Source organism: Mus caroli, unplaced genomic scaffold (genome assembly GCF_978045245.1).
Source record: "Mus caroli unplaced genomic scaffold, Mus_caroli_1 scaffold_10, whole genome shotgun sequence".
Taxonomy (NCBI): Eukaryota; Metazoa; Chordata; class Mammalia; order Rodentia; family Muridae; genus Mus; species Mus caroli.
In genome coordinates, this window is record NW_028227265.1 from 96530953 (window position 1) to 96556052 (window position 25100).

At 37.2% G+C, this 25100-nt stretch overlaps 1 protein-coding gene across 4 annotated transcripts in view; it reads right to left on the reverse strand.

Annotated features, from left to right (window-relative positions):
• Tex15 (testis expressed 15, meiosis and synapsis associated) overlaps window positions 1-25100 on the reverse strand; it is a 61236-nt gene that overhangs the window by 6793 nt on the left and 29343 nt on the right. For 2 of the 4 annotated variants that reach the window (XM_021170328.2, XM_021170329.2), the window contains exons 4-7: window positions 20625-20862; window positions 15964-16110; window positions 13892-14054; window positions 1323-8323 (exon numbers count right to left, since the gene is read on the reverse strand). In XM_021170328.2, coding sequence (XP_021025987.1) covers window positions 1323-8323; window positions 13892-14054; window positions 15964-16110; window positions 20625-20862 — 7549 coding nt within the window. Of the gene's footprint in view, window positions 1-1322; window positions 8355-13891; window positions 14055-15963; window positions 16111-20624; window positions 20863-25100 lie in introns of those variants that run through there. The other 2 variants (XM_085844028.1, XM_085844027.1) reach the window with 2 other exon arrangements.

Sequence of the window (25100 nt, forward strand, 5' to 3'; positions counted from 1 at the left end):
CAAAACATTCACCCATTCCAAACACAGTGCTAGACTTACAGTATCTCACAGGTTTACAGCAACCACTTTATAAACATATGTAACATTCTTCTTGCCCATATACTTTAAATTCTCTAAGCATTATCTCCAAGCCCCAAATTCAAAGCCTTCAAATTACAGTGCTCTGAGCTATGACACAGAGCTGTGGAAATGTTTATATCAGGAACCTTTTGCTCCATGTAGAAATTAAAATTACTAGAAAATGACTTTTGGGCATTGTGAATGAAACATAAATGAATTTCATGTCTAGACTTTGGTCCCATTCCCAAAATATCTGAAAAAAAATACACACACACACACACACACACATATATACATACACATATGTGTATATATACTTATATATTTATATACATGTGTATATATATGTATATATATATATTTACTTATATATATATTTACTTATATATATATAACGAAATCTGGAAATTGCCAAAATCTGAAACATTTGTACTCATAAGTATTTTGGATTAGCACTATAAACCAGCCTGCATTTTCTACTCTTCTATGGAAAAACAGCACCATTTTCTAGTCTTGGCTGATTTACTACTTCTAACTATACTAAGAATTCCATTTCCATTTAAATCACCAAAATAAATAAAATCCCTATAACCAACATATTTCACATGACATTATGCTTTAGCATGTAAGGAAAAGATAAAGTTTAGATTCCTTATGTAGGCCTATATTTAAGACCTGAACATCTCCCAACCTCTGGACCTGGTCTGTGTTAAGCTCTCAGGCCTGAAACAACCTCCTTTAAGTTTTGTCTCATTTTCCTTGGCACCAACTAAAATTAGCTGAAGCACAGTTCTAGGGATAGACCACTTGCCTGGCATGCACAATACACACAGTGTGGGTTCAAATCTTAACACTATAAAAATAAATTAGGAGTTTATTTATTTGCCGTATAATTTATAAATCCTATAAAAAGGATTTAGCCAGTTTTTAATGTTCAGTATATTGGCCAAAGAAACCATCTGAGAAATAAAATTGGTCAATCACTGGTATAACTCACATCCACAATAATGAACCTGCCCCTCTTATTAACCATTAAAATTTATTCCTTCATGAAATACTTCCTAAATTAAAAAGCTGAAAATTATGTACTTGTAAGGTACCTTAATCACACAAGTCTATAAATAATGAGTCATTTAATCTAATACTAATAGTTAGCAGGCTGAATTGAAAACATCAACTTTTCTATTCTGTAAACTACTTTTCTGGTTGGAGAAAGCTTGTTTTCATGAATATTTGCAAGACTGATTTAAAAACATTTGTACCTTTTGTTTTTTAGAACTGGGAACAGTGTCTGTATTTCCTTTTCCCTGAGAGACTTCACATGTGTCTGCAGTCACAGGTCGCTTTTTAGAGGAGTCTGAAATGTTTTTTACTGTGCACTCTGCACCTGGAGGTGTCTGCTCAGAAACCCCAGGTTGACTGCTGTCCTCCCCAGGTTCTGTAACGGGTGTCTCCATCTTTTCTTGTCTGTTTTGTTGCAAAGCATTCCTTTTGTTGCGCAGCATTTGGAGAAAGAGAAGATTAGTGGACAATTTAGTATCTTTAGCACTTAGCACCTTCATATGTTCAATTGTCTTCATAACTTTTATAATATGAACCATTTTTCCAAAATCTTTCTGAGGGACAGACATTACATTTTTGAGTAAAAGAAAAAACTGCTTGTAGTTATGTTCTAATTCTGCCACAGTGTTTCCAAAATTTACAGATGCAGTATGTGGTACCAAGTCAATATACGTGGAAACTGAATACTTAGAGTTATTCAGAAGTCTTTTAACTCCTGTAAGTTCCTTAAGTTCTCTGTAGAATAAATGTAGAGCATAGGAACAGTTAGAAGCTTCACCATATTCATAGATAACAGCCAGCTCTTTCTTAAGGACAGAAATTGCAGTCTCTACCAGTTTCCAAAGGCAATGTGTTTGGGTGTCACCAACAGAAAGGGAAACCACTTCTTCTTGGCAGCCAATTAGCTCAGGAAGAAGAGACCAATCGAACCAGAGCATACCTCGAAATCTCTGGTTGTGCAGTTTCTTTGCTATTAAATTTTTAAGGTAGTGAATTGTTTCTGAGATCATGACAATTTCAATATAAATCTCAATAGCTTCAGGCTTTAAAATGACTGCTCCCAGGTTGTGGTTGCTTAGCATATCTAAAACATTTTCTTCCATGATAAAAATATTATCTATGTTATCTTCTTGCAGCATCTGAAAGTATTTTTTTAAAATTTCTAAGTGATCTGTACATCTGAGAGTGAGGCCCTGTAACTCCTCTAGGTCTGCAGATTTAGCTTGATCCAGTATCTCACCAACACAAGAAATATCTGGATATGAAAGCCAAGCTTTGTTCAGCCTACAGTTTAATATGCTACCCAGAGTGGATTGTTTGGAAGCAATAATAGCATCTTCTTGAAGCCCAATACTAGTGGGTTCATTGTTTAAACCTTTGGATAAGACATCATAGATCTTCTTCAACTTAGAAAAAGCACTCTCATTTATTTCCTCCATTTCTCTATTCTTTCCTGAATGTTTTTTGGGTAAAGAGCAGCTTTTTTCTTTCCATACAAGACTTTTTGCAGCATCGAAATATATATGCTCCAGACCATAAAGACAGACCTTGATACTTATTTCTTCATTGCTCTTGATAAAACTAACCTTTGAGGAGACTATTTCTATAATGATCCACAAATGATCTTTCTTTCCTGGATAGGAATGGACTTTAGGAGAGCCCCCAGGTACACTGATCAACTTCAGAGTGCTTTTTCTTAAGGCTTCCAGGTCTCCTAAACTATCTCCAAAGTTAACTCCACAGGCAAATGGAACAGAAAGACAAAAGTCAAAGCAATCAGAATAGTGCTTCATTATGGCTTCACATTCATTAATTTGCCGTTTGTATTTTAATAATGCGTAATATGAATTCTTTTCTTTTTTTGTTTCTGTTAAGAATTCAACTAACTGATTATGATAATTCTGTAACTCACAGAATGCATTGTATTTTAGTCGTCCTTGAAAACCAGGGTAGAAATTGGACTGCAGTTGATATCCACGTGGCCTGCGAAGCAGTTCACTGTACAAGCTCTCATCATACCAAAGCAAGCTTCGGAATGTTGGTTTACCTTCTAAGAATCTTTTTTTGTTTTCAATAAATTGAATAGTTTCCATTGCCATCTGAAGTTCTACCCAAGTATCAACAGCACATGGTTTCAATTTAAGTCTACAATTATTCCACAAGTTTTGTTCTACCAATAGCTTTCTTGAAATCAGGATTTGGTCAATTGAACATTCTTGCTGTCTTTCAAAAGCTTGAACAAATAAAGGGAGAATATTTTGACAAAGTTTAGTCTCCTCTTCTAAAATCTGAAGAGATGCTGCTTCATCTGCTCTCTGTAAAATTTGAGACAGTTCTGTTACATGAGATGTGTAATTAGGTGAGTGATGTTCTTTTAGTTCCTTCTGAAGAGTAGCAACTTTAGGGTTCCCATGTAAAACAGGCCTATGATTAGTTTCTACAATGGCTGGCCTGGAGAGACAGTCAGAGTGAGAGTTGTTATTAACTTTAATTTGCCCTGCTTCCTTTTTTTCTTTAAGCTGATTAGGAATGTCTTTCAAAGCAATTGTGTCTACAGTAGAATTTTTAGTGCTTAGGTGAGAATCAGTTAAGTTGTTTGTAATTATTTTCTTGTTAACATGAAATGATTCTTCTTTTAGGATCTTATTTTGACTTTTGTACTTAAAACTAATAGGTGATCCTTCAGTAATAATTTTTTTATAAACTGCTTGCTCAATTTTCCTAATTTTTTCTTCCTCAATGTATTTTGCCATATATCTTTTTGAAGGACCCGTTACATTCTCCTTTAAAAGCATAGAACTATCATTGCAAGATAGGTTCTTCATATTTTTCTTACAAATTTTACTTTCTTCAGTTACTGATGTTAGATCTAATTTAGAATGCATAGTAATATTCATCTCATTCTCATTTACATCGAAGAGTCCATTTTCCCCTACAGAAGATTCTTCCTCTCCAGCTGTCACTAGAATTGATGAGACTGGAGGAATAGTGTAACTTTTGCTTGCTATATCTTCCGTAGGAATGCTTGATGTGGTCTCCATAGGAACTGTACACTTTTCTATAGGAAAAATTGCTTCTCCATTTTTAACACCATCAGATACACAATTATCTTCTTCATAAATATCAACACTTAAAATGGGCTTATTTTTTGAGCCTAAAACTGAAACATGTATGTCAGTGTTAGCTTTACAAGTTGAATCATAACTTTTATCTGGATTGTGACTTGTATTTTCTTTTATGAAACTTAAATACACTGGATTGCTTTCACAGAGAACTGTTTTATCCTCAGAATTATATTCTTTTGCTATATCCCTAATACTATGTGTTGTATGGTTTTTAAGTTTTGCAGAGTCACTATTACATAACTGTGTATGTGTCTGATATTCTTTTTCAGTTAGTGTTTCTTTTGGGTCAAGCATATTCCCACTTGTTTCAGAAAAATGTTCAAGTTCAGAAGAGCTTTCATTTCCCACAATGCTATTAGTGTATTCTAACTGACTTATACTTTGAGATGTGTAAGCTAGAGGTAACTGTGGTTCTGGAAACTGCTCATCACAAAATTCTCTCACGTGGAAAGTGGTAAGACTACTGGAAACATGCCCAGACATGACTTCACTAGAAAGGCACTCTGCAATCCTCTCTCTGTTTGTTCTATATAATCTGTGCTTTGATACCGGGGTCAATGACTCCTCAATGTCAAATCTTAAAAATCTTTTATCTCCCTGTCTGTCATATTTTCTTTTGGACAAAAAATGCTTAGAATATCTTCTTTCAGACATCAAACTATCACCTTGATGATCACAACTTTCCCAGAAATTATTATGTATTACTGCATATGCTTTTGGTAATGGGCCCTTCCTCTTTTGTCCCACTTTAGATATAAGCTGCAAAGATGTATGAACTCTTCTATGGGCTTTTTTTAAGTGAAGAACAGCTTTGTTCAATTTCCTGGACAGATGTTTGCTTTTACATAAAGATGCTTCATTATTTAGAATATTCAGTACATTCCTAATGTGCTTCTCTGACTGCGAAAATGTTTTAATTCGTCCTTGGGATAAGGAAGAGAAACGGTCAGATGAACCATGGCTTGTTGGCCTTCTCTTCTTCTCGTGAGTTTCATGCTCCCTTAAGTCTTTATCGGCTATGTTCTGACCCCTGGAAGAAGATGCATGCAGGGTTCTTTTGCTACTTCTTGATTGCATGTCCTTTTTATTTCTAGTATCATTAAAGACAGGTTTTGATTTTGTGGGACATTTACTCTTATCATTCATTACTGTGACATTAGATGGTTCAGTAGACAAAGAGTCATTGTTTGGTTTTCCAGATCCTTGATCCACATGTGTATTATGACTTGAGTTGGAAGAATGGGAACTTTCAGACTTGCTCACATCTCCTGATTCTTGCACTGAATTACCAAACTTATTTGCACATGAAAAACTTGAATTTTCTCCAGAAGGTTGGGAGCACATGCCAAATCCAGAAGCATTCCCTTCCTTATTTGTTTCTGGTTCTGTAGATTCAGTTACCTGTTTGTAAAAATTATCTTTCAACTCTAAAGATTCATCAGTGGGACTGATTCGTAGACTAAGTAAGTTTGTAATTGTAACTTGTAGATCTGGAAGAAAAATTGGGTTGTAGAACTCTCTTTTGTCTTGTGAACAGAAAGAAACACAGTTACATTCTGTAGAACTATGCTGATCAGTACCCTCCCTTCTTGCAAAACTTGAGGTTTCTATTTCCTCATAACTGCTTCCAAATAGGCCTTCCCAATCAATCCGAGACTTTAGAGACTCATATAACTCAAATTCTTCACAAAGGTCGTTTCCCTGGCTATGCATATTTTGTTGAAATTCAGAAGCATTATGTTCTTCAAGATCTACCTCAATTTCACTTCCCAATCCAGTTTTAAGAGCTGAATTCTCATTTACCAACTGATGAAAGTCTTGTAATTTATCTTTATCAGTATCAATTTCACATTCAGAAATGCTGTGTTTTATTAAACCCAAATCTGAACTCTCAGAGGAACAAATTTCTTTTAACTCGTCTTTTTGATGATCCCCAAGACTTGTGCTTACTGTAAGGACAGTAGTGCCAACTATTTGTTTTGTAGCATTTGAGGCTACACACACTGAAGAGCCTTCAATTTCTGGAAATGTGGACACCAAGTGCTCTAGGCCTCTTTGATCATTTGGTGCATGCCTTTGTTCTACAGCTTCAGTCTCTGATGATGCTGTTTCTGCTGGTTTACCGTTTTTCCCCCGAAATGAGTTAAATGTGAAACATTCTTCAGAATTCAGAATTTCTACTTCGGTGTTACTCTTAATTTCCCTCATTTCAACTATATTGGTGAAATGGTCATTTGCAAGACAATCTTGTTTCTCACTTCCATTTATGTTATCTGTATTGTGTTCTTTAGCCTCATTTGGATTTTCATCATCTCTTTGTTCTTGCAAATTAATTTTCAAGTTCAGATCACAGCTCAATTCTGCATCATAAGACAGGCTATGATTCTGCACACCATCTTTAACATGAGCAGCTTCTACTTTGTGACAGTTATATGGTGATACTTCCCCATTTTCATTTTCCCTCTGGACACATGTATATTCTCCAATTATGTTGCAAACTGAACTGTCAAGAGAGATGTCAATGGCAGCAGATGAAATAACTCTATCAGTGAGCTTTTCACTGGCCAGGGGAACATCTTTTGCTTCCTGGAAGGCATCAGACAAAATGTTACCAAAGTTCTGATTATTTTGTACTGTTTTTAATTCTATTAGCCCTTGAGTCATGGCAAAATTTGTATTGTCTTCATGCTCCAAAGAGTGTTGAGGGTACTTTTGTGAAAGACACTCTATAGTTGGAGTAAGAGAACACTCTAATTCCAATGCTGCATGATATAGTTCATTTTTATCCCCTGTGGAAGATATGGGAAACTTGGGCATTTGTAACTTATGAGTAACTCCGATTTTTTCACAATTACCACTTAAAGAATTAAGATTTCCTCCTTCTTTGTGTTCCTGGTACAATGTATTGGAATTATCAATTGGGCTTTTAACAGTTTCATTAGTAAGAACAGTTTCTTTGCACCAAGTATGGTTTACTCCATCTTTAGTGCTGTCTTCTGTGCTGATGGAGGTTCTCATCATTCCCGTATCTTGGATGTATTCACATAGATTTCCTTTCTTCTGGGCTGGGAAGATTGTAGACATCTGGTGACCAACCTTATATATACTGTTTATATCAGAAGATGGTGACTCTTGAGAGAAATGACCCTGAGAGTCGTTGCTACAAGTATTTTCTGATTCATTGGAGTTCCGTGGCTCGCTGCTCAGAGCTGTTAAAACTGGGCCATTGCTTCTCATTTGAGCTCTCTGGACCTGTTCTTCACTGAGTTTTTGTTTCCTGACATCTGAAAGTGCATTTGATAAAGAACTGGGGAAGGAAGAACTGTGTTGTTCTTTAAATTGTTCTGTAACAGCAATGCTACTGGATGCTATACAGTCATGGCCCTTTGAGCTGCTATTATGAGCCTGATAGTGTGAACTTTCAGAAGAGAATTTGAAGCAAGAGGCATTCAAACAACTAGTAATGGTATGATCAGCAGGAACTTCCGATGAAGAGATGGAACTAGTTGGCATACATGTCAGCTTTATTTGTGAATCACCACAACTCAAATTCTTATCAAATGGCAAAACATCACTCAAACCTGCAGTGCTACTTTTGTTTCTCATGCTCTGTTCTCTCTTCATCAGTCTTGGGTCCTTAATGAGTTTTGAAGTAATAACTGTACTTGAGCCAGTATTGTTGTGAGAGGGAAAAGCAGCAGAAATACTACTTAAAATACTTCTAAGATATGTCACACTGAACAGGTCACCATTACCACTTGCTGTGTTATCAGTGGGTATGAAAGAAAAACCTGAATTGTGTGTGTATACTTGAGAAGCATCTCTAAGATTTGATGAATTTTCTGTCTGTCTGTTGTATGCTTCAAGCACAGAATTGTTTCCATTTTGCACATTTCCATAAGAACTAGAAGTATCTGAGCTGAAAGGACCCATCTCTGAATTTAGTGCTTTACATGGACAATTTTCCTGAACAAATGGATCGACAGGTTTCCTGAAGTGCTCAAAGATGACTGTAGCATCTTTTCCTTTTCCAATTCTTTTAGCAATTGTACAGTTATTCAGAGAACATGCTCTTTCTGTGGAAACATAAATAAAAAAGTATGTCATGGGTGAGTATAGCTGACAGTTCAGTTAAATAACCCAATGATGACCATCTCTTCTTGCAGAAAAGAAAAGAGATTAAGAGACTAAGTAACAAAATATTGAAATGGAAAATATGAACCTAGTCTAGCAACTTGACTGCATGACAACACATGTACATACATGTAAATAAAATACATTAAAAAAATTAAAGTAGGGAGAAAGAATCCTATAAACCCTTTCTCTATAGCCACAGCATAGTAAGCACCCTTGGAAGTAATAAAGACTGAACATTTTAGCCACACGCTTGGGATAAGTTTTGAAAGTAAAATTGGGTGTGGTGGCACATGTTTGCAATCTCATCACTTTAGAGGCTGAGGAAGTGGAATGGCTAGCCTGGGTTATATATACCAAGCACCAGACCAACTAAGGTTACAAAGCAACATGGTTTATCAAAACAAAATACTTTAGAAAAAGGCCCAAATCAGTTGACTTAGAAATTATTTACTGCTGATCTTACTGAAGTAAAAAAGATTCTATAGAGCTGGGCAATGGTGGTGCACACCTTTAATCCTAGAACTTGGGTGACAGAGGCAGGTGGATTCTGTGAGGTCAATTTGTTTGAGGCCAGCCTGGTCTATAGAGTGAGCTCCAAGACAGCCATGGCTACACAAAAACCAAGACTTGTCTCAAAAAACAAGACTCTAGAGGAATACCATATTAGAAACAACTGTATGTTAATATATTATGTAGGAAAAATGAAACGAACAAGTTCCTATATAAACAAAAAGTACAGAGAAAGCTTTATACATTTGTGATCATTTGTGTTTTTTTCCATTTTTTTTTCATTTGAAAGTTTCATACTTTAAATAATGAAGTTTAATTATTCTCACCCCCACATGTCCCTTCCTCATCCCTCTTCCTATCCAACTGCCAGCCATCCTCATATAGAAGAATGTCAGATAAACTGGTAAGAACAGACTGGCTAGCCAAAAGCTAATAGTGATCTTTTTGCCAGAAAAATTTTTGACTCCAGACAAAATTACTTTTAAACAGTTCTTTGAGCTGGGCGGTGATGGCACACGCCTTTAATCCCAGCACTTGGGAGGCAGAGGCAGGTAGATTTCTGAGTTCGAGGCCAGCCTGGTCTACAGAATGAGTTCCAGGACAGCCAGGGCTATACAGAGAAACCCTGTCTCGAAGAAAAAAACAAAACAAAACAATTCTTTGACAAATATAATTTTACCATATATTAAATTTATATAAAAGGAAATTTATATATAAGTAAGAATATGCTTATTTTTACAAGAAAATTAAATGTTGGCTGAATGTTTGGTACACTAAGAGCACTTTCAATATCTTTAAGAGTTAACTGATACTTTAATTTTCTAATCATCAATCATAAGAAAGTTTTTTCTTTCCTAAATATATAGTATAAAATGGGACAATATTAACAACTATTTCTGAAAATTTTGGAAATTGTCTTAATTAAAAGCTAAATTAAGCTGGGCAGTGGTGGCACACACCTTTAATCCCAGTACTTGGGAGGCAGAGGCAGGCAGATTTCTGAGTTCGAGGCCAGCCTGGTCTACAGAGTGAGTTCCAGGACAGCCAGGGCTACACAGAGAAGAGAAACCCTGTCTCGAAAAACAAAACAAAACAAAAAAGCTAAATTAATGTAAAAGTCATCAGTAACTTTAAAATCACACTTTCTAGCATAACAGAATCCAAAGATACACTAATTTGATACATGCTGAGGATGACAGGAGGAACATTGTAAAACTCTCTTTTTCTGGAATTGAGCTTCTGAATCTCAGGCAAAGGCTCAGGCAGTATGTGTTGGCACTGCACTGTGTGATGGGGTAAATAGTACACAAGGCACATACCATATATTCAAAGTGGCAGGGAAGTTACACCCGACAGAAGTGTGGGTAAGACAAGACACACCTTGGACTCATAACAGGTTTGATTTGGAATGAATTTTTTGGTCATTCATGTTCATACACTTTTTATTGTTGCCAAAATTTTCATAACCCTCACATTTGATTACATGACCCCATATAGGGTCATGACTCATAGTCTAAGAAGCTGTGATACTGACCTACAGGTAAGTGAAAGTATTAAAACACTACTTAAAAACTCAAGACTTGATGACTTCACAAGTGAAGTCAAATATTTGAAAAAATTAATACCAAATCAGCACCAACTTAAAAATATAGAATACTTCTCAACTCAGCCTATGAGATCATACCACCCTTATATTAAGATGACACATAAACATCTCAAGGAAACTACATATTGCTATCTCTTATGAATACAAGGATAGAATTCGTTAATAAAATTGTAGCAAGCAGAGTCAAGACCACCTAAGATATATATCAGGACCAAATGATATTATTCAGATGTCCAATTCAAGAGATAAAAAACATTTGACAAAATGTAACTTTTAACTTATTAAACTAGGAACAAAAGGGAGCTTTTAATATGACAAAAGGTATCTACAAAAAGGTCACAACTGGGCTGGTGAGATGGCTCAGTGGGTAAGAGCACCCGACTGCTGAGTTCAAATCCCAGCAACCACATGGTGGCTCACAACCTTCCGCAACGAGATCTGGCGCCCTCTTCTGGAGTGTCTGAAGACAGCTACAGTGTACTTACATATAATAAATAAATCTTTAAAAAAAAAAAGAAGGTCACAACTGACATCAGACTTATTGATAAAAGACTGGAATTTCTCGCTATTTTTTAAAGATGTATGTAATTTAAATATATGGGTGTTTTGTCTGTATGTGCATTTACACATCAGAAGGTGGCACTGGGTCCCACTGGATTATGGTTATTGATGGCTGTGAGCCACCATCTAGGTGCTGTGAACTGAACTCAGGACTTCTGGAAGAACAGTCACTGACCTTCATCACTGAGCCATCCCTCCAGCTGCAATACCCCCCCCCCCCCCCAAATTTAAGAACAAGATATTTGTTCTCACAACTTCTCAAACATTCAGTTTGAGATACTAGACAAGTAAAAACCAAAATCCAACAGCTAACCAAAAAACCCCAGAACAAACTAAACCCTAAGCCCAACCAACCAACCAAGCAAAAACCAAAAAGATAAACTCTCAAATAACAAAACATATAAGAAAAACTATCCTTATAGGCTGATGGATGACCTTGTATATAGAAAGTCCAAGGAATATACTAAAATGTTAAGTAACAAACTCAGCCAAGCTGCTGAAAATGAGATCATTATGCAAAACTGTCCACAGTTCTATTGTAGTGACCAAAACAGAACGAAAAATAAGAATTGAATTTATGTGGCACATGCCTTTAATCCTCGCACTCGGGAGGCAGAGGCAGGCCGATTTTTGAGTTCGAGGCCAGCCTGGTCTACAAAGTGAGTTCCAGGACATCCGGGGCTACACAGAGAAACCCTGTCTAAAAAAAAAAAAAAAAAAAAAAAAAAAAAAAAACCAAAAGAAAAAAAAAAGAGAGAGAGAGAGAAAAAAAAAGGGCTATTGAGTTTTCCAATCTGTTAACATTTTAATTTTGTAATTTTTCTTTCTTTTTTTTTTTTTTTTTTGGTTTTTTGAGACAGGGTTTTTCTGTGTAGCCCTGGCTGTCCTGGAACTCACTCTGTAGACCAGGCTGGCCTCGAACTCAGAAATCCGCCTGCCTCTGCCTCCCAAGTGCTGGGATTAAAGGCATGTGCCATCACGCCCGGCGGCTTAATTTTTCTATAAACTAAATGTCTTTCAGTAAATACTTCACCTTTTTCTCATTACAAATGAATGTGTAGAATCAATTAGAGACAAGCAAAATTATAAGAGATAGGTATGGTAGTAGACATTGATAGGATGACCTAAAACATGGGTATAAAGCACTAAGCAATTCTTGGAGTACCTGTGACTGACAGACATCTCTTAGGGGGTGTTACTGAAGACCCGTGTGGGCAGGATGGATTCTCTTATAAACCATTCTGTAAGACAACTGGATATGGCATTGGGAAATAGAGTGGGCTAATGCTTCCAGGAAGGTAAGGCCAAAATGGTAAAAGGAACCTGTGAGAGGTTTTGATTTTTCCCTTTCTGTCGAAGCAGGGTCTCACTATTAGTTGTAGCTACCTGGAACTCAAGAGATCTGCATGCCTCTGCTCCTGAATCCAAGTATTAAAATTTACAATGTATTAAAGGCCTAGTCCTATAAACTTTTTAAAAGCTTCATTTATTTAGGAAAGCATTCATAAATAAGACAGATTTAATCTCAATTATCTTAATATAATAATGTATCCCTTTAGAAATGTCATGTCAGGTGTGATGGCTCACACCTCTAATTTCAGCAATCTGGGAGGATAAACTAGAGATCATTGTGTGTTCCAGGCCACCTATATATGACAGAACTCCCGATTAGTCTGGAGTGAAGAGAGACTGTGGCTCAGTGATATACATATCACATATTCCTGTCCATTAAACACCGATAAAAAGTACAAGGCAAAACCCACCAAGTCAGAGACAATAGTTTTAATGCTTACATGGCATATAGTACAGCTCTCACAACTCAGTTAAAAAAAAAACCCAGCTTAATTAAAATATGTGGGTAAAAGATTGGAGCAGAAATGTCAGAGTGGCTATTTGATGCTGGGTCTCTTCAGGCATGTGTACCTGGTTAGTGTGGAGACAGGCAATCCCAAGAGGGATTATCAATCTTGCTGGTAAAATGAACTTTTGGTTCAGTGAGAGATTCTGTGTGGAGGCAATTAGGAAGAAAATGATAAAGGAAGACACTGGACATCCTGCTCTGACCTCCACAGCCATCATGCATGGGCACTGGCACACTCACAAACACACAGAAAAAACACATACAGATAAAACAACAAATTAAAACAAAATAAAACCTCACATACACACAAAACAAGAATTCAAGAGACCCTAATCTTGTTAGTATCTGAAAAGTCAAAATCAGAAGCAATTTACAATAGCAACAAAAAACAGGAAAAAAGTCTGACAGAACTATGTATTTGCAAAGACAGCAAGGTTCTAGTACCATCAAAAATTAGGAAAAAATTAAAAACACAATGAACCAACATATACTAACCACTAGACTCGTAAGAAAGACTTTGATATAACCTAATGCACTTGAGTCAACCACTTTAGAAAAGAATCACAGGACGTCATCTCTACTTAAAGCTATATTTTCTTAGTGTTAATACATATTCCACAGTAAAACTCTGACATATTAGCGCTGAGACCCTTCTATAAATACCAATGTGGAATAATACGTGTTAATGAGACCTGGATGTCACAGTATAATAGCATAGTTACACAATGCAGTACTCGCCATCCATCCATCCATCCATCCATCCATCCATCCATCCATAAAAATGAACACATTATTGTTATAGCTATCAACACAGAAAAAGAACATGTACATATATTAAGCCAAAGTGGAAAGATTATGTGCATATGATCCTAAACATGTAAAACAACTATTTTTGTTAGAGATTTACAATGTATTAAAATACTAGGAATTTAAGACCAGTGCAATTAAATAATTTATATTATATCTTACCAAGCCTCTTAGGAAATCCTGTTGAGGAGAATCTCAGCGATGTTATAAGCTGTCCATTACCTGCCTTTTGACCAATACATTTCACTGTTACTATTGCATATGGAAGACATTGCCTAGGTTTATCTACTGGTCTTGAAAAGTAATCATACTCATAGAAGTACACCTGAAAGACATAAGAAAAAAAAAATCAAACTATTGCAAAACCCTGGCCACTGGTTTCCAGGGGAATATCTTAACCCTTAAGATTAATCATGAACCTTGAGCAGTCTCAAAAAAGGAGTTAGAGAAAAGGTAGCTAAAAAACCCATTACTTGGGCTGGAGAGATGGCTCAGTTGTTAAGAGCACCAACTGCTCTTCCAGAGGTCCTGAGTTCAATTCCCAGCAACCACATGGTGGCTCACAAACATATGTAATGGGATCTGATGCCCTCTTCTGGTGTGTCTGAGGACAGCCACAGTTTACTCACATACATAAAATAAATCTTTAAAAAAAAAACCCATTACTTATATTTTGGTAGCTCTACCTCTTGATAGTTAAGAATGTTGCTTTGTGGTTAAATGTCTTTTTTTTTTTTTTCTGAGACAGGGTTTCTCTGTATAGCCCTGGCTGTCCTGGAACTCACTCTGTAGACCAGGCTGGCCTCAAACTCAAAAATCCACCTGCCTCTGCCTCCCAAGTGCTGGGATTAAAGGCGTGCGCCACCATGCCTGGCTAAATGTCCTTAAGGCTGTATACAGGTTGTTCTATATCAAAACCTAAGGCACCAGGGTATTTTCTCACACATGAGCACTAACAGAGGGTCTACATCTTGAGGACTGTGGTTTCATTACAAACCATTTATGCTGTGATTTTGATGAAGGGTCCCAATATGATTATGAGAAAAAATGCTTTTCCCATGAATATGGTACTTACCTCATAAGTGTTTCAAAACTAATACCTCCCCACTCCCAATGCAGCCCCCCATGTGCTGCTTTGTTACATGGGCTTTTCTTTAACTGACTCTTAATGATAAGACAAGAACTGTAGCACTCCCTCCATCTTCTCCAAGTCTCATCTGGTTAAGGATGTATACAAGTTCTTTTCTTCCTCCCACCACATAGTTTTTCCTTGGAAGCTACTGACACCAGTAGAAGCACAACAATGTTTTAAAGTAAGTACTACTTTCTACAGAGAATGTCCTACACACGTCCTGAAGCCTATTTCAAGTCAGACACAATAAGAAAAACATTAACACTCTTTACATGTGGAAACCTAGCTATGTACTTCCCATTGAAGGCTTAATTTCACTTATAAAATATATAATTGAATATTCTATTAAAATTAATTATCTACAGTGTTAAGCAAAAATATAAAAACTGCTTTTACTCAATTCATAAAGCTTTCCTTTGTTCCTCTTTCAAAGTATAAGAAATCAATATAATTGATCAAAATCATCTTATTATAACGCACTTTGATACATCTCAATTGGATGTATAGAGAGTAGTGTGATGTTGTTGTTGGTGTGTGTGTGTATGAACATGTATGATATCATGTACATGTTGAGGCCAGAGGTCAACCTTGGCTCTCATGCCTCAGTACAGCCATTGTTATTTTTCTATTTTTGGAGACAGGATATCTCAAAGGATTAGTTTATCAAGTCAGCTAGACTGTCGCCAATGTGCCCTAGAAACCCTCCTCCTCTGCTTCTCTAGCTCAAGGGTTACAGGTACATACCACTACATCTGCTTTTCCTTTCTTGGCATGGGTTCTGAGGATGGAACTCAGGTCTTTAATACTTGTATGGCAAGCACTCTATGCACAAAGCTCCTCACCAGCCCTCAATATGATGTTTTGATATATATGATATTTTTGATCATATCAGAACTGAGTTAATCAAGCATCTCACATTACCTTTTTTAATGATGAAACATCTGAAATTTACTTTCATAAGAGACTGGATGTGAAGCCATTGTGAAGCCTTGGTCTAATGAGAGGTTGGCAGCCAACTTAGAGGCTAAGTCTTTGTCATCTAAATAGTTCTGTGCTACACATGTGTCCTTCAAGTCATCAACTGAACCCAGAACTAACATACCATTGAATTGTAGGCTTGTAGCTCAATGGTATCTTTCAGAGAAGGCATATTTCTTGACATATGGCAATCAAAGTTAGGAGAAGGATCCAGAGAAACTTTGTTTTTATCCATAGAAGGTTGAATCTTCTTTATTCTCCCAAAGAGAACCTAAAAAGCAAAAGATAATACCCAAATACTTTAAAGTCTCATGCTTTTTTTTTTTTTTTTTTTTTTAAGATTTATTATTATATATAAGTACACTGTAGCTGTCTTCAGACGCACCAGAAGAGGGCATCAGATCTCATTACAGATGGTTGTGAGCCACCATGTGGTTGCTGGAATTTGAACTCAGGACCTTTGGAAGAGCAGTCAGTGCTCTTACCCGCTGAGCCATCTCGCCAGCGCCCAAGTCTCATGATCTTAATAGTGATGAATTAATAAACTGTTAATCCATTTTGGACGAATGGGATATTTTACCATGGTGATTACACTACTTATTTCCCAATTAAGTTCTAATTAGAATATTTGTAATAAAAGCTTCAGAAAAACTACTTTTAGAAATGAATTTACTGTTTAACTGTATATAAAAGACTATGAATATTTAAGTTAGAAACAGAATGGTGGGAAAAGAAAAAGTGACATAAATCAGACAGTCAAACAGTTTTTGTTTTTGTTTTTTTCTTCCAATTTTTATGATATAAAGCTCAAAACATGCTATGCTTGTGGTAGCTTTCCTATCTACCACACAAGTGCTGGGCTGATAGGTAGTTGTGTGTTATCAGGGCCAATATATGGCATGTAATTAAAAGTGCCACTTGAACAAAGTGAGGGAGATTAGTCAACACGGAGGACAACTGAAAAGTTAAATTCCTATTGAAGTGTATAAACAAAACTAAACACTACAAAGCCAAACATTCAAGTACTGAAAAGCAGTGTGAAAAGATAATGGATAAAATTCAAGAAAACAAGTCGCTAAGATCACAGTGAGAAGTCTTTTTGAAAAACAGTGGCCAGGAACTGATGACTGTAAATCATGCCGATTTCTCTATGTTACAGTTTAAAAGTTTGCCACACTAAAACCCAAATAACAACTCTAAATGGTCTAAATCGAGAATGAGTGAAGAAAGGTGGGTTTTCAATAATAAGTACAAAGAATATCGCAAAAAGATCTGTAATCATATTCTTTTTTTTTTTAAATAAAAGATCATTTTATTTTAAGGAGTATGGTAGCTACTCAAATACACACTAGCCCTGTTGCAAACTCTATGCATCTCAGGGAACTTAGAGCAGACAATCTTAGGGCATGGAATATAGTTCAGGTTTTACCCACCCACCCACAGCCACCAAAAGTCAAACTAACCAGTAACAGAACTGAAACTAGGAGAACAATTAGCTTTGTACTCTCTTTCCTGACTCCCATGTCCTTTCCTGCATCCTGTTCTTCCTCATCACTGAAGGCTACCTTCCTCAGTCTCCTTTCTAAATGTTATTCTATGCTCATATTTACAGCTGTTTACATACATGCGTGCATACATTAAAGGCTAAGACCCATGTATGAAGTAGAATGTTTTTTCCCCCAGTGTTTTCAATTAGCTAATCCATTTATCCAAATTTCAAAATAATACCTCTAAAACCAGTATTCTAGATAGCTCCCTGGAGTGGAAGGAACCTTAAGAAACCTGGCAAAAATGACTAAAATCTATGTTACTCAACAGCACTGTACCACTCTTAGTTCTCATGTCTGACCAAATTGCTATAGTTTTAGAAAATGTTTGATCAGAACAGGCAAGTCAGATAAAATAAAAATTAATAAAAGGGGGTTTGGGGGACTGGAGAGATGGCTCAAGGACCTAGTTCAATTCCCAGCACATGGTAGTTCACAATTGTCTGTAACTCTTGTTCCAGGGGATCTGAAACCATCATACAGACACATGCAGTCAAAACACCAATGTACATAAAATAAAAATAAATAATAGTAAAAAAAGAAGAGGCAAGTCTGGCTGGACTACACATAAAATTTTCTGTGTTTGTAACCCTTCTCTAAATTGAAAATTATTCTTAAATATAGCTCATTAAAAATAAAAACATAAATGTTATATTAGACTAATTTTTTTTTTTTTGATTTTTCGAGACAGGGTTTCTCTGCATAGCCCTGGCTATTCTGGAACTCACTCTGTAGACCAGGCTGGCCTCGAACTCAGAAATCTGCCTGCCTCTGCCTCCCGAGTGCTGGGATTAAAGGCATGTGCCACCACTCATGGCAGATTAGACTAATTCTTAAGCTATGCTTAAGAATTATTCTTAAGTTAGTCAAGATACTGTTCACTGATTAAACAAATACAAAGGAAAATCTTTCAAGGAAGTGGCTAGGGAGGCTAGCAGGTAATTCACTAAGTGTAAATCATCAACATCCGTTATGTAACAAAGTCTGAACTCAGGTCAACCACATGAAGATTATTTATTAGCCTGGAAGGGAACTTTGAGGGGTCTGACAAAGGTTTTCTAAGGATGTGAGAAAAGCAACAGGTACATGTGGAGAGAAATAACTAGTAGTGGTGCCCGTCTCAGGACAACCGGGTACTACACAGCAGAATATGTAACGAGGCACATGTCTCTGACATAAACTTTGAATCTAGGAATAAACCAATTCTTGCCAAACAGGGTTCAAGGTGTGGAACAGCCACTGTTTCAAGGTAAAGGCATTCTGCCTTCTATCTGGGGAGCCATTTTTCTTGTGAGGACCAGTGCCAGTTTTGTATCGGCCCGTAGAGACAGGCAGCTGGCAAGCTGCATCAACACTGGTAGAGCTGACTTGGAGGCCCACAACATCACTTCACAAACTTTCTCACCAACTTAAGAGGGCACATTCTCCAAGTCAGTCCTCAAAGCCTCACCAAAAAGATATGTTGGTGGGGATGTAAAGAACTGGAACCATTAAGGACTGTTGGTAGGAAATTGTGCACAAGGTCTGGGGTCTTAGTGTTTTATCTACCTAGTTTGTTCTATTGTACTATCTTCTCTCTAGTTAGCTCATTTTCAAGTCTTGTATACTTGTTCAGAACTAGTTTGAATTAGAAGTTGTTTATTCTCTCTGTAAGACCGTTCAAATTTTTATGCTTGGATCACTTCTTGGCCTTTTGGCTAAGATCAAGTGCAAATTTTTATGCTTGGTCTTATAATTGCCTGTTAGTTAAATATCATTGCAATGCCGTTAGAAAACATTATGAGGTAATTCATCAAAATTAAATTGGAATTACCATAGACTCCATAAATACTTTTACAGTATTTTCATCCACATGCTAGTTAATGTATGCATGGTGGGAAAATACTCTCATTACTGAATCACACCACCAATACATATTTTATTACTGACAATTGCGTGCATTTCTAAAATTCTCTGTTTTCTTTCTTTTTTCTTTTTTAGGGGACAGGGTTTGTTTGTGTAGCCCGGGCTGTCCTAGAACTCACACTGTAGAAAAGGCTGGCCTCGAACTCAGAGATCTGCCTGCCTCTACCTCCCAAACAGCCCTGGGGTTGGTTACAGGTGTGTATGGCCACATTCAGCTTTATACTTGGCTGCTGGGATTAAAAAACTCAGGTTCCCATGCTTTTCTAGCAAGAGAACTTCCCACTGGGAACTTCCTAATACATGCCTTAACTTGATCTACGTATTTGACAACATGTTGATAATTACCAATGGTGTGTGCCAAGTTTCTAAGATAAGGTTTTGGTATTTCTGAACCCCCTGCGCAGCCCAAGGGGATCTTGAATTCAAAATCCTCTTGTCCCAAACCTTCCATATGCCTGGATTATAGGCATGCTTGGTCCATTTAATATTTTAAGTCAAATGACTACATAAACATTTCCATAAGGCTTTAAAAATGCATTGTAGAAGCTGGAGAAATGGCTTGGTGGTTAAAAGAACACTTGCTGCTCTTAAAGAGAATCCAGGTTCAGTTCCCAGCAGACACATATGGGCTATCAACCAATGGTCACTCTAGTGCAAGAGGATCCAGTGCCCTTTCTTGGCCTCTGTAGGGAGGCACACATTTGGTACTTACATATACACAGGCAAAACAGCCATCCACATAAAAGAAATCTTAAAAAATAAATGTTTGTAGAAAAGATACATGAAAATTCTATCATACACTAAATGGGTACTTAAATGATGACTATTATGGTTTACACACACACACACACACACACACACACACACAAGTTTGTCTTCTGTGGTCTTGTTCTACCCTTTACACAAAATATATCATTTTATATAAGCGTGGCACATTTGTCAAAAACAATCGACATTGGTATAACAGTGTTACACTGAAATAGGTGAATAAACTAAGCTTATGCTACAATTCTATTTTATTTTATTTTGTTTGGAGGACACAAACTGCTATGGTACCATAGCATGACAAAATAAAGAAATAAAAAATAAGAAGAGAGATAATGAATCCAGACTAAATTATGCACTGAGCAGACAACGATGGGTGCTGCCTTTGTGTAGTTTTACTTTGTGCCACGTCCGATGAGAGTAAGGAAACAGGAACAGTTCTACAGGACAACAACAGAATAATTACGGGATATTCTATTCAAGCTAATTTAATCTAAAACCAAACTATGTCCATGTGGACTTAAAGTAAACTGCTCCTGTGTTTAGTACGTTTTATCCGACTACCTACCTTAAAAATCATAATACTTTCTACAGCCACGCTTCTACTGCAAGCATGACGCAGGGCAATGTCAACATGTCTAAACAGATACACTCCAAGAAGAGGATTCCCAAGTATTCTCAGTGGGGATGTTCCGACACTTAGCCCATTCTGGTAAACATCCACCACATCGCTCTGAGGAAGTGCCAGAAAGCAGAAATGTTCTTCCAGTTCTCTGCTGTGTCTTCCACCCTCACGCATCTCTGACCTACGTAAAAACAAATGACATACAGTTAAACTATTTCAGCTTATCAAAGAAATTACACACTACTGACAACAATCAGAGCTACTAGCTTCCACTAGGATGCCGGTGAGTTAGGACTAAAAACCTCCCGAAGACAAAGTTCAAGGTTAAGGTTACATGTCCAAGATTTATGGGTAGGCTGAAGAAGCTTGATGGTGAACAATTAACATTTACTAAGCACTTTTTTTTCTTTTTGGTTTTTCGAGACAGGGTTTCTCTGATAGCCCTGGCTGTCCTGGAACTCACTTTGTAGACCAGGCTGGCCTCGAACTCAGAAATCCACCTGCCTCTGCCTCCCGAGTGCTGGGATCAAAGGCGTGTGCCACCACGCCCGGCTTACTAAGCACTTTTAATGCATCCAGTACACAATCTTAAGAGTTATTACATGAGTTTTGGTCTCAAATATCTAACAATTTTTATTGCTATAAACATTTTTTTTTTAAAAGTTCAAAATACACTGAGTTACCTTATGTTTCACTTTGGCCAGAGTAGCAGTGATAGGGTGGAATCTCATCTTATTAGGCCCCATGGTATATGGAAACCCAGCTCTGTCCATCCAATCAAGCCCTCCAAGAGCACATACTACTCATTTTGTTGTATCTCTTATCATATCTCATTAATTCAGTTAATATTGTAAACTTATTCTTTAATTATATATTCTATGATGAAATGTGTCAAGTGATAGAATAGAAGTATTATTTTTTCAAATTTTGGAGGGAGGATGTCATGTACCATAACTACTATAATATAAAATGGTGTTCTTTATATAAATATACAATAGATACACACACACACACACACACACACACACCCTTCTGAATATTCTGTAGATTGGCCACTTCCCCCCCCCCCCACCTCCCCCCCATCCCCTGCAATGCCTCCTTATTCCTGAGACAAAATACAACTTAAATTAGACCAGCTCAGAATTTTACAAAGGCTGTTAAGTGTGTAAGTGACAAAACAACATAGCTCTTTCTTTAGATGAAAATCCCAGCATGTTAACCTTAGCAAGAAATGCATGCTGAAAGCTAGCACAGACTTGGCTTCTTGTACTAAACAGTTGTGAAACAAAACAACACAAAACAAAAAATTGGTCTCAGCCGGGCGTGGTGGCGCACGCCTTTAATCCCAGCACTCGGGAGGCAGAGGCAGGCGGATTTCTGAGTTCGAGGCCAGCCTGGTCTACAAAGTGAGTTCCAGGACAGCCAGGGCTACACAGAGAAACCCTGTCTCGAAAAAACCAAAAAAAAAAAAAAAAAAAAAAAAAAAAAATGGTCTCAAAGACCATTAAAAGCGATAATCCAGTGAATACACACATATGTAAGTAAAATAGTCATTGTTTATTTAGTCTTACTAGTCTTGACAGAAGATCAACAATTACAACACTCCCTTAGGCCACTGTCCAGCTAAGCACAAGCTGTGACAGACACTACAGTGCTGTGAAACTGAGGGAGCCCTGGGGCCTGGCAGGTGTCAGAGGCTGCATTATGAGGTGTTAAGAGGAAGAAGTCTTCCTAGAATTACATGCAAAGTGACACACCAAGTACTGATGTAGAAGCTGCAGCAAGTTTTCCAGAAGAGCAGCTAAGGTGACCGTTATAGGGAACACAGGCAGATACTCATCAGCTTTGTACTGAATATGTGGTCTGCAGGTCTCAGAACTGGTAGAGATTAACACCTCACTTCAAAGGACAGTCTACCTCATTTTAGTGGCTAATGCAATGAGTGACATTAAGGCTGATTCCCATTAATTGCCTGTCTGAGATCTTAGGGTCCTTAAGAATCTCGGTGAATTTACTCTGCCACTTACATTGACAGCATGGTTTGTAATAGAGAGAATGCAGACTGTACACGCAGGAGGGTTTGTTGATAATGTTACTTCTCATCACCTTGGCCATAGTTTATTTTAATCATTTTGTTTGTAGACATCACAATATTACTGCTGTTATTGTTTAGCTTTACTGAGTCAGGGTCTCTGTGGCTCAGACTGCCCTTGAACTCCTGATTCTCCTGCCTCCACTTTCTGAGTACAGGATTATAGGCATATGTCATCTTACTTGACAAGTTTTTGCAGTATTCTATTGACTGAAAATACATAATAATAAAAATCTCAAGCTTACAACCATAGCTAATCAAAGTCTTGTGTCAGCATTTGTGGTGAAATGGCTATGTTTCAATTTTATCAAATGATTCAGAATTAATTTGAAAACATTTTACAGTTAAATAGAATTTGAGATTGTAAAAATCATTAACAAAAAAAATCAGATTGTCGAACTATTTCTGGCTCTATGAACTATGTAAAAATTTGGCTTTTCTAACATTATTCAAACCTTAGAACAATGCCACACCGTCAAACAGAAGCTCTGAAACTTGTGAAGTGAGGAAAGTTCTGTGCAGACAGGAGAGAGGAGTTGGAGAACGGATTGAAATAAGACATAGGAGGGGCATGTGCCATTTGGTTCATTATTCTGCACAGCACAAAGACCGAGCATGGCATGTGCTGCACATTGACCTAGGTAGGAGAGCCAGAGACTGTACAACTACGCGCTGTGGTACCTGGGGGATACTAGTTGCTCCAGAATCTTTCTTTTTCTAATTTAATTTTTTTCTTGTGTATTTTATTATATTCTTTCTCCTCCCCAAAATTCTTCAAAGGTTTCCCTATCTCCCTGACTTCATCGACTTCATATTCTCTTTCTCTACCGCTTAAAAAAACAAACAAAAACCAAAAAACCAAAACCCCCCAAAAAAACCCGACAAAAAACAAAACCCAAAATAGAAACAAAAAGTCATTAAGACAAAAATTACTAAAACAAAACAAGTCACAAAAGAGTTCATTTTGGGTTTGTCGCCTCCCCAGCACGCATCAGTTCAAATAGCTGCTTTGTTAGGATTAATCTTTGTGTCCACTTCTTCTCTGAGCTGGGGCTGAATCAGTTTTGTCTGGTTTGAACCTGTCTATGTTTTGTGTATGCAGTTAGTCTCTGTGTATCAGTTCTGTTGTGTCTGCATGATTCTTTCCTTGGGGGCACACACCACTTCTGGCCTTTACTCTTAAGGTCAGTGAAGAATGCATCATTTGGTGTTTTAGCTCTCAATATAGCACTTCTGTGGCACGCTGTCCCCATCTGAAGTTCCTAAAACTCTAAAAGGAAGTTGTGCCAAGGGTTCAGCCTGTCTGTAGTTACATCTGTCTCAACACGTCTTCTTCAGCCATGAAAGATATCATGAGCTGGAACAGAGTTTTGTGTCTACAGTAATGTATAATAGTCAGGTAAGCACATGTAGAACTAACATATACCAGGTGATCTATTACTAGATTTTGTGCTAAAGGTTGTATCTATTTTGAGTATTTGACATACACACACACACACACACAGAGTGGAGAAGTTTCAGCAGGTAGAGTGCTTCCTGCGTGAGATCAGATTCTCAGCACCCACATACATGCCAGACATGGTGTCCCAAGCCTGTACATCATACTGGAGGGGTGGGGAAGTACTGCATCTTGTGGACTTTCTGGCCTGTTTTCCTAGCTGCAAGGTTCACTGAGAGACTGCCTCAAAAAATGAGGTGGAGAGAGATAAACTGAGATACATGCAGTATCATGCAGACATACATAACACAGCAGGATGTACAAATAGACACCATACACACACACACACACAAACACTTAAAAATATTTAGTGTTAAGAACTTTCTGAAAAATTTTCTGTTTTTATGCAGCAATCTTGATAAAGTTGTCAGAGCCTGATCCTCATATACTTTAAGCTCTGAGAGTAAAAAGCTTAAAAATCGACCCAGCACTCAAGTACTGACATTTTCAAATACTCTGGTTTGCTTGTCACTGTGGCCCTTTTCACTACTATATTATTAAGTACCAAGTGAAAAACAGTAAAGTTAGAAAACTCACTGACAAAAAAGCTAGTCTGCATAGAGTAACTAATGGCCAAGAGCAACAAAATCTCCAGAGATGGTGGAGTGTCAAGTAACATTGTACTGTCTTGTCAGTGCTCTGAAACCAACTACAAATATGGCTTAAATGCTTTACCCCAGTGCCTATGTCACAGTTACTTGCATCATCCCAATAGACTGCAGGACAACTTGCAAAGAGTAGCTAGACAGTCTATATGGCAAATATAGCAGAAATTTAACTGGCAATTAAAGAATCTATGACCTGTTTAGGTACTTGGTGTGCAGAAAGG